This window comes from Hemicordylus capensis, chromosome 1 (assembly GCF_027244095.1).
Source record: "Hemicordylus capensis ecotype Gifberg chromosome 1, rHemCap1.1.pri, whole genome shotgun sequence".
NCBI lineage: Eukaryota > Metazoa > Chordata > Lepidosauria > Squamata > Cordylidae > Hemicordylus > Hemicordylus capensis.
Window position 1 is genome coordinate 268,009,994 of NC_069657.1, and position 9,696 is coordinate 268,019,689.

The 9,696-nt window shown below is 47.6% G+C and overlaps 1 protein-coding gene across 3 annotated transcripts in view; it reads right to left on the reverse strand.

The window, feature by feature from the left end:
• Window positions 1–3,253, reverse strand: part of WDFY2 (WD repeat and FYVE domain containing 2) — a 70,381-nt gene extending 67,128 nt beyond the window's left edge. The window contains exon 1 of one of the 3 annotated variants that reach the window (XM_053285110.1): window positions 2,894–3,253. In XM_053285110.1, coding sequence (XP_053141085.1) covers window positions 2,894–3,033 — 140 coding nt within the window. In that variant the 5' untranslated portion in view covers window positions 3,034–3,253. Of the gene's footprint in view, window positions 1–2,627; window positions 2,767–2,893 lie in introns of those variants that run through there. The other 2 variants (XM_053285112.1, XM_053285111.1) reach the window with 2 other exon arrangements.
• Window positions 3,254–9,696: the final 6,443 nt, after the last annotated feature.

Here is a 9,696-nt window from a genome sequence, read left to right on the forward strand (position 1 = left end):
AATTTCACACAGGCCCCAGGAACAAGATAAACTGGTCTTGGCACAGCGGGAAATGAGTTGCCTAGCAAGCATGAGGTTGCCAGTTTGAATTCCCGCTGGTATGTTTCCCAGACTATGGGAAACATCTATATCGGGCAGCAGCAATATAGGAAGATGCTGAAAGGCATAATCTCATACTGCATGGAAGATGGCAATGGTAAACCCCTCCTGTATTCTACCAAGGACAACCACAGGGCTCTGTGGGCGCCAGGAGTTCACACCGACTCAACTATGGTAACAAGCATGAATTGTCCCCTTTGTTAAGCAGGATCCACCCTGGCTTGCATCTGAATGAGAGTCTACATGTGATCACTGTAAGATATTCTCTTTAAGGGATGAGAAGAGCACCTGCATGCTTGCATGCAGAAGGTTCCAAGTTCTCTCCCTAGCATCTCCAGGATAGGGCTGAGAGACTCTCCTGCTTGGAGAAGCCGCTGCCAGTCTGGACAGATAATACTGAGCTAGATGGACCAATGGTCTTACTTGGTAGAAGGCAGATTTCTATGTATGTATCAGGAAGCCAAGGGTGAACACAGGGGTAGCACTCAAACATAGATCATAGAACTGGAAGGCACCTTGGAGGTCTTCTAACCAACTGCCTACTTAAAACTGAAATGCAGGTTACAAGGTATAAGGTGACCAGGATGCATTATCAAGAAACCCCTATCAATAAGAAGGGCCCAAACAGGCCAGCTTACCAAACCCCCACAGAAACATAGTTAAATCCTGTCAAACATGGAAAAAAACCTCAGCCATGTTTTTTTAAGATAAGGAAACAAAAAGAGAAGAGGCACTAATGCTTTCCCACTTCTCCGATACAGATGTCCCCCCCCCCAAGCCCCTAGTACCTTCCCATAAAGTTCCCAACATGCTACCCCCACATACATGTACTTGGGGGTACATGTTTCCACAAGGGAACAGCCAAAGGTGGAATTTGGAAAAGTGATAGGTAGGAAAGTTCCAAGTACCCCTCCCACAACCACTTCTCTTTTCTTTCCAAAGCTGCTTTTTTAAGACTGAAAAAACAGCAGCCATGATTTTGTTACATGGATTTGTATGTGATATTCAGCTAGACCCTGACAGGACCATTGTATAAAGCAGTGATATTCACTACTTTCCTAACAGGGGTCACTTCCAATGTCCCCTCTAATTGTTTTCATCTGTGTGTGGAATGAGTTCTGTTCTGAGCAGCAGTATCCAAGGGAGTGTGTGCAGAATGTACGTTCAGAATGGGGCCTTCCCACTTCAACCTCTACGGGAGCTAAAATTAACTGTGTGTACATTAAAAAAAACAACTTGTGAGAATATGCACAAGCTCATGCCTTAGAGGGAACACTGGACACATTGGCAAAGGCCTTTAACGTGAAAGTCATTTCCCACCACACTGACCTCCACACAATGCTGAGCTTTTCCCTTTGACAAAGCCTCTTTGAGTCCCAGCACCATCTTGGAAGAGGCATACAGAGTGTTGGGAAGTGTAGTCTGTCCCGGTGCTTTCTGCACAGAGCTCTATGGGGAAAGTGCTGGGAACGACGACACTGCTTCTCTTAAAGGAGCCCCATTGGCGCTGGGCAAAGCACAGTACTGTGCAGTGGGAACAGTCCCCTCCTCCATGCAGTGCCAACTGTGTGCATGCATGTGGAGCACTCAGCTTTGGTCGAAGCTTCACTCTGGCCTAACAAACAGACAGGGAGCTGCACTCAGGGCTGATGGGAGCCACCACTGGCTCCTGGCCTTGCAATGAAGAACTCTGGTATAAGAAGCTGCACATGAGAGTGAGTCTGCCAGTTGTGGCTTCAATTACCACTGCACCATTGTGACCTGGCAAGCCCGAGACAGCAGTGTAGTAGGCCAAGATGCAGTGGGCAACAGTGATGGTGCTTAATGCCACATACTGATCTGAACTAAACAGCCAATTCCTCAGCTGCAAGCTTCCAACAGAGCATTACTGTTGTGCTAGTTCCAGAAAGCAAGATGCGTACGCAGGTAAAATAATACCTTGCCTTGTCTCAGTGTTGCATTGCTGAGAGCTTAACAAGCCTTTGAACTTTCCAGGACTCTGGGGTCAGATTGCAGGAGAAAGCAAGAGTTCTGTCAGTCAAAACAGCTGAACCCTCTTCAAAAGGGGAGACCCTTTTGGTTCCCAACGCCTCCACCATTTTTATCAACTCAGTTTCCTTAAATAAGCCATATGGCTGATTTCCCCCACAAGGAGCTCATTCACAACTACGTTTTACCATACCAGAACTACTGCTATTTATTTGTTACAGAAGGCCAAGGGTTGGGTTCAGATTCAGATACTTCCCAACGCTGCATGGCTGAACCCGGTTACCCATCCTGGAGTGCGATGGTGACCCTGCACCTCTCACATGGTGCGACTTTCAGGCGTGCACGAAGCCCTGCAAAGGCATTTGTCCCTCGCCCCCACGAGCTACAATAGCCCGCTGCCCAGGCGACTGGCCGATTCCTCCACAGCAACAGTGAAGCAGGCGGCACCCTCCGCGTCCCCAGCCCTCTGCAGGTGTGCGCACTGGGGCGCTTGCTTGCACCGCCGTCCCACGCAGCCACCCTACGCTCCCTAAGCCTACCGACGCAACTCCAGAGTCAGGCAAAGTTGTGCAACTCCGTCAGCTGCTGCAGCAGCAGCGCCGGGGCTGGGATCGAGACAGCGCTTTCCTCTCCCCGTCCCAAACTTTGAGCAACGCTGGGGAGGGGACACACAGCACGCAAAGCGTTGCACTGCGCCGAGCTGCTGGCCAGCCCACCCCGTGTCCTCCTCCCGCCGTCTAGGGCAGCTGCGCGCCTGCGTCTCCTCCTCCTCCTCCAGCCCTGCTCGTCTGCTTGGGTCGCTTACCTGTCTTCCGAGACGCTGATGAGCCCCTCTTCCTTGGGCACGATGGCCGCCATGGTCACCACGTCCTGCGAGCCCTCCATCTGGCCCAGCAGGACGGGCCGCCGGGTGAGTGGGGCTTCGGGCAAGGGCTGAGCAGCCATGGAGCAAGAGCGGCGAGCAAAAGCCGGCTGGTGTCTGTGTGCGGCTGCTTCGGGACTCCGAAGCCCAGAGCACCCGGCCGGCCCTACCCTGCTGCACCACGCATGTGCACTGGGAGGCGGGCGGAAGCTAGGGGAGAGGCCGCGCTCTTCACGGGTTGGCCGCGCGACTTCCGGATCCCTGTGGCAATTCGTGGAACGTTCCTGTCCCGTGTGCAGGCAAGAGGCAGAAACTCGTCTGTTCGTTGCGGGGGCGGGGGGGGGGTGGCTGTTAACCACCCACAGCTGGCGGGTTATTTCCTCTGGCAGGAACCTGATGCATTTAAATGGCTCGTGACAACAAGCAGAAATTCACCAGCTGAAGACAGGGGTGTAGTAGTCGGAGGGAAAGCTTGAGAAGCAACTTCTCACTTAAAAGCGCGGCGGGGGCGGGATTTTGTGGGGGATAATATGGGTTATTAGGTTTGGTGGGGGGAGGGAAGTTCAGTAAAATGAGACGGAACTCGGATGCCATGGGGGGAGTGAGGCCAGAGTGGCTCCAGAGGAGGGCAGGGAGGCAAGCGCCCCCCCCCCGAGAAGTAGCTGCTCCTCACCTCCCCCCACCTTATACTTCAGAAATCTAGTGTGCTGTGCACAGCTCACCCACCCATAATTGCACTTTACCCCTTCTGTGCTCCTTCTCCATTTTCTCTCTCTGATACTATACTATCACTGGGGGGAGGGGAGCTGCACTCCTGAAGGAAGATGCTGCGGTGAGAAAGGCTTCACTGTCTTATTTCCAGTGATGTAGTTGCAAATCCAGAAGTGCAGGCACTCTCCATGACAGCCTCCATGGTCATGCCCAGCCCACTCCCAACAGCCAGAGAAGCTGAGAAGCTCCGGCCCTGAGCATTCCCACTCCGCGAAACCCCTGCAAGTCATTTCTTCTAGTTGGCAGCACAGAAATGGAAATTACAAGCTCCCTTTTGTGGTGATGCACTGAAAATATAACATCACTACCACAACAAATATTTATATACTTCTTTTCAACAAAAGTTTCCCAAGTGGTTTACATAGAGAAATAAAAAATAAATAAATAAGATGGTTCCCTGTCCCCAAAGGGCTCACAATCTAAAAGGAAACATAAGACAGACACCAGCAACAGTCACTAGAGTACTGCCCTGCTCTCCATCTGCTAAATAAAGAGGGCCACCATGTTAAAAAGGTGCCTCTTTGCTCAGTTAGCAGGGGTTAGGGTTAGGGTTATCCTCCTTTCCCTCCCATTTCCTTTCGGATCCTCCCCCAGACTCTCTGCCTACAGGATCCCCCTTGGGACAAATGTTCAAATAAACTGCAAAAGATTACTGTATAGAATACAACAGTGTTGCTTGGAGACAGTTGTTCTTCAGAACATGAACCACTGTGCGAAACAGGATGCTGGACTAGATAGGCCTCGGGCCTGATGCAGCAGGGCTGTCCTTGTGTTCTTAGGGGGGTTCTAAACATCTCCTATTTTCTTTCACTCTCTCTTGCTCAAGGTAAATTTCAAATGTAATCTACTGTTTTGCTGGCTCAAATGCAGTCCAAAATGTGGTGTTCTCCTATGTAACCCACTTCAATAATGCTTGAATTTGTGCCTGAGTGAGCATTAGAAGTTTTGTGTGTGTGTGTAGAAGACCTATAAAAGCACAGCAATAAACAGGAATTTTTAAGCTTGCCCTGATTTCATTGCAGGTTTACATTGATTTCCATTGAGGTTTGGGAGGCAGGGGTAGATTATATTAGGGCAGGGCTGGAGGTCTAGGTTGGGACTTCGTGATCCTCCTTTTATTGGGTTGTGCCAGGCCTTTTGCTAACACACACACACACATATATATTAGCATGCATTTATATCCCGCTCTTCCTCCGAGGAGCTCAGAGCAATGTACAGTACCTGGTTATGTTTATCCAAACATATGTTTGAGCTCTCTTGGGATGAGTGATGTTGGGGGTGCATCCGGTGGCTCTGGGGCAACTATTAGTGTAGCGGTGAGGAATAGAAGAATTAGCGCTGGCAGAGCAGCTGGCCATTCCTGGGGAAGGGAAATGAGTCATTTAGTAACTGTTTCCACTTCCGGCTGCCCTGTCAGCTCTCAGGCCGCGGGGAGCAGTTCCAACTACCCACAGAGCCTAGCCCTGCTCCTCTGCAATGCCAGGTTCAGAATAAGACCAAAACTACCCATGACTTGATAATGGATGAGGGAGTCAACCTGGCATGTATAACTGAGACCTGGATGGGGGAGGCTAGTGGCCTAGTTTGGGCTCAGCTTCTCCCACCAGGCTACTCTGTTGTGGAGCAAGCTAAGGGAAGTGGTGGTGTGGGTGTGTGTAGAATGGCTGTGGTCCATAAGAATACATCTCCCTTACCATGGCCCCTGTGAGATAGTTGACCTCTGTTTAGTGTGGATTGTTGAGCCTGGGACTAGGGATAGACTGGGAATTCTGTTGGTGTACCCATAGGCAAAACTAGGCAGGGCAGCCAGGGCACATGCCCTAGGTGCCACGGGGGGCATCAGTGCTATGCTGCCCCCACCCCCTCCCAAATTCATGGATTTTTTTTACCTGTAGCCCCTTCGGGGGGCTTCCTAACGTGCTGCAAATTATTTCCTTCAATTTAGTTGAGTTGTACTCGGGTTTTTATTGCCTGTGCGCATCCCAAGTAGATTTGCTCAAGTTTCCTTGACCAAGTTTCCTCAAAGTTATATTTTTGAATGTCTTCTTTAAATAATCAATGCAACTCCCTTTTTACTTTGAACACAATTGTTTTTAAAAGACACATTGAATAGTCATGCTGTGATTCTGATTGACTAGTGCATTTGATAAACTAGACATAAAGTTTACTGTCCATTCTGCCTGTTGCCTGCCTCCATATTGAACAAGGGAGGTGTAACTTATCCAAGGCACCATATTTGTGTGCCTACTTGGTTCATTTATGGCAGGGCTCACTTTTGAAAGGGTTGTAATGCTATGAAGGTGGCTGGTGTCCTCCATCCAATACACACTATCACAGGCCATATGCTCTTTCTACCTTAGTATCTGTCACAGTGACAGATAGGAAATGGAATATGTGTGCAATAGAATTGGGTTTTTTGTTTTGTTTTTACCTTTTTTATTATTAATTCGATTTCTATACCGCCCTTGCTGACATGCTGTTACCACTGGTTGACTTCTACTTCACTCCTGCTCGATATCTGAAAACAGACTACGGCCCCCTTCAGACGTAATGTGGAACAACAGCTCCAATGGACCCGTGGTTCTGCATCCCCCACCTGCTCTCCTATCTGCTTTTGGACATGTAGGAGAGCTGCCTCTCTGCAGTCCACGAGACTGCAGAGAGGTGGGGGAGCTGGCTTTGCGGGCTTCCTTCTTGACAGAAGGACAGCCCACACAGCCAATCTGGCCGGAGTGAGGGAGGAGCTTCCTTCCTCAACTCCGGATCCATGTGGCCACTGGATCCGGAACTGGAGTTGGTGGAGGTGCCCAAACTTCAGAGTGGAGTTCAGGGAGGGTAACCCAGCTCCCTTCTTGCCTTCAGCTCCGGTTTCCCAAATTTCGATGTGCGTCCAAGGAAACCGGAGGTGTAGGGACCTTCGGTTTCCTGTTAAGTCTGAATTCGGCATATGCCTTGTATCAAATTTTCTGGCAAGTTCTTATATGCAACCAAGCTGTTTGAATTTATCAGAAGTTGTGATCCCTAGATTCCATGCAGCATCTTCCGCCGCCAGAAAGGCTTCTGATCTGTGGCCCAACTGTTGCTTTTTGCTGTGCATAGATCCTCTGCAGCTGTGAGAAATTTAAACTAACTGCCTGTTATATCAGCTAGGACAAGTAATAGGAGTTAGAACCAACATTATTTCTGTTTTTTGTTTGTTTGTTTGGGCTGCATTTCTGAGTTCTTTTTACTGGTTAATAAACCTAACATTTTGGTTAATTAAACAGCTCTGAACTGAGAGCACTCTGTCTCTGATTAATCTTATCACACCCTACATGAATGGTCCCCTTGGTCAAGTGACTGGTAAAGAGTGCACTACTACTTTGAGGGAGGGATATTAACAAAGAAAGCTGTCTTATACTGTGCCAGACAATTGGTCATCTGGCTCAGTATCATCTACTCTGACTGGCAGCAGCTCTTCAAGGTTTCAGGCAGGGGTCTTTTCCAGCCCTACTGGAAGATGCTGCCAGGGTCTGAACCGGGGATTTTTTTCATGCAAAGCAGGTGCTCTACCAATGAGCTACAGCCCTATCCTCTAAGGGGAATATCTTACAGCAGATAGTGCTCACATGGAGTCACACATCCAAATGCAAACCAAATGGGATCCTGCTTAGCAAAGGGGACAATTCATGCTCACTACCACAAGACCAGCTTAAGCCTAGAGAGATTCTGAATGCTGCCAGAGTTGTTGTCCAGTACCACAGTCAGATCTCTCCGCGCCCCACACATTTCTTTGAGACCTACTGCTCTTTAATCCTATAAGAGGTGGTACCTGTTGATTCTTTGGATATATTAGGGTGGTGGATCTAATTTCCGTGATAAAGCTGGAGCCACCTGGACACTCATCTCATCTGGTTTACCAAGTGATCTGGTGTTGTTCAGGCAGAGAGAGAAGGAAGGATGTTCCAAAGGGAGGAGAGCTGGTCTTGTGTACCAAGCATGTCTTGTCCTCTTAGCTAAGCAAGGTCCACCCTGGTTGCATTTGAATGGGAGACTAGAAGTGTGAGCACTGTAAGGTATTCCCTTCAGGGGATGGAGCTGCTCTGGGAAGAGCATCTGAGGTTCCAAGTTCCCTCCCTGGCATCTCCAAGATAGGGCTGAGAGGGATTCCTGCCTGCAACCTTGGAGAAGTCACTGCCAGTCTGTGAAGACAATACTGAGCTAGATAGACCAATGGTCTGACTCAGTATATGGCAGCTTCCTACAGTATGTTCCTAAAGGACCCCAGGGATATTACAGTGTTATTTTTTAGGCTTTTTATGATATTCTTTTTAGGAGGGAGTGTATTTTCTGTAGTATTACGCTTACATGGGAGCATGCATATTCCAGACGTTTCTTCTTCTTCTTCTGATAGTAGCAACACAAATATTCCTTTACAAGCAGACTCTCTCTTCTGTGGTTAGATTTTTCTGCTGTGCCCAAAGTAGATTCTGTGCAGATCTTGCTATTGCCACAGAAAAGTAATTCGTGTTACACAATGCTCAAAAGGACTTGTTTGTCCTACTTTGGGTGATGATGTTCTTAGTGTTTTAACTAAAATGTGCTCTCCAGCTCCACCTTCTGTCTATTTGCTATAGTAAGAGCTGCTAATTTTTCAAACAGGTCAATTGTGTTTAACTTAGCCACTTCACTTATGCCAGAGTAACCACCAGTGATCATAAAAAAGTAACAGATAGTCTTATGGCACTGTTTATAAATATGTTTTGTTTGCGTGGTATAAGCTTTCCTGGAACAGAGTACACTTCTTCAAATGCAAAACCAGAAAAATACACAATGAAACAATTGTGATGATATTACTGCTGGGAAATCTAGGAAAGAAGATAAAAGAAGGAAGGAATGATCAGGGGATCTGTCAATGTCCTAGGCAGCTTTTCTCCATGGATGAGGCTGCCATATTTTCAGGTGAGCCTTCCAGTGAATAAATAGCATATCAGTGATTGAGTCACAATTCACAGAAAAGTTTAAAGGGCTGTAGCCAAACTCCGTGTGCCTTTGTGTATTTTAATCAAAGGTAAAGTGTTCCGTCGATTCGGTGTCGACTCCTGGTGACCACAGAGCCCTGTGGTTGTCTTTGGTAGACGACAGGAGGGGTAACCATTGCCATCTCCTACACAGTATGAGATGATGCCTTTCAGCATCTTCCTGTATCGCTGCTGCCCGATATGGGTGTTTCCCCTAGTCTGGGAAACATACCAGCGGGGATTCAAATTGGCAACCTCTGGCTTGCTAGTCAAATCATTTTCCTGCTGAGCCATTAGTTGTACTGAACTATTTATCTATCCTCATTAAATGCTGGTTAACTGGAGCAGTTTGACCAGGATTACCCTAAAATTCTGTGTTCTCACAATCAGCTCTGCAGGGCTGACTCATCCTGATTAACTTTTTAACCAGGATACTTGTGATTGTGAAAACGCAGCCTATGCTTTCTGTTTTCTGTTTACAAGAATTTTATTTCATTTTAAGATTAAAGAAAGTGGTTCTTGCCTGTCAATACTGAGGAAGTGTGGCTTTGCATGACTTTTATCCAGGTATAGCATGTTCTCATGGGATGCAGCCCAAAAATCTACATATCCAACCAGTAGCATCTTTCTTTATGGAGACTTTGTGTTGTCCATTGCACAAGAAAAGATGGCTCATTGGTGCTGTCAGTTGACCCAGGATCAGCAGCCATTTTGTTCCTTATTGCAGCCATTTCCTATAGCCATCATAACTTTTGATAAGATTGAAATGGAATTGTAGGGCCATCAAGCTGACAAAGCATAAGTTCTGTTTACTTTTGGCCATCACAAATTGTACTGTATGGTCTCCCCTTCAAACTGCAGCCTCAGTAGCTACATTTTGTTTAAAAAAAAAAACCCTGTAAAAAGACTCATGGAACTACACATATCAAGTAGTTCCACAATAAGGCATTTTTCAGATTATTATAACACCCACAA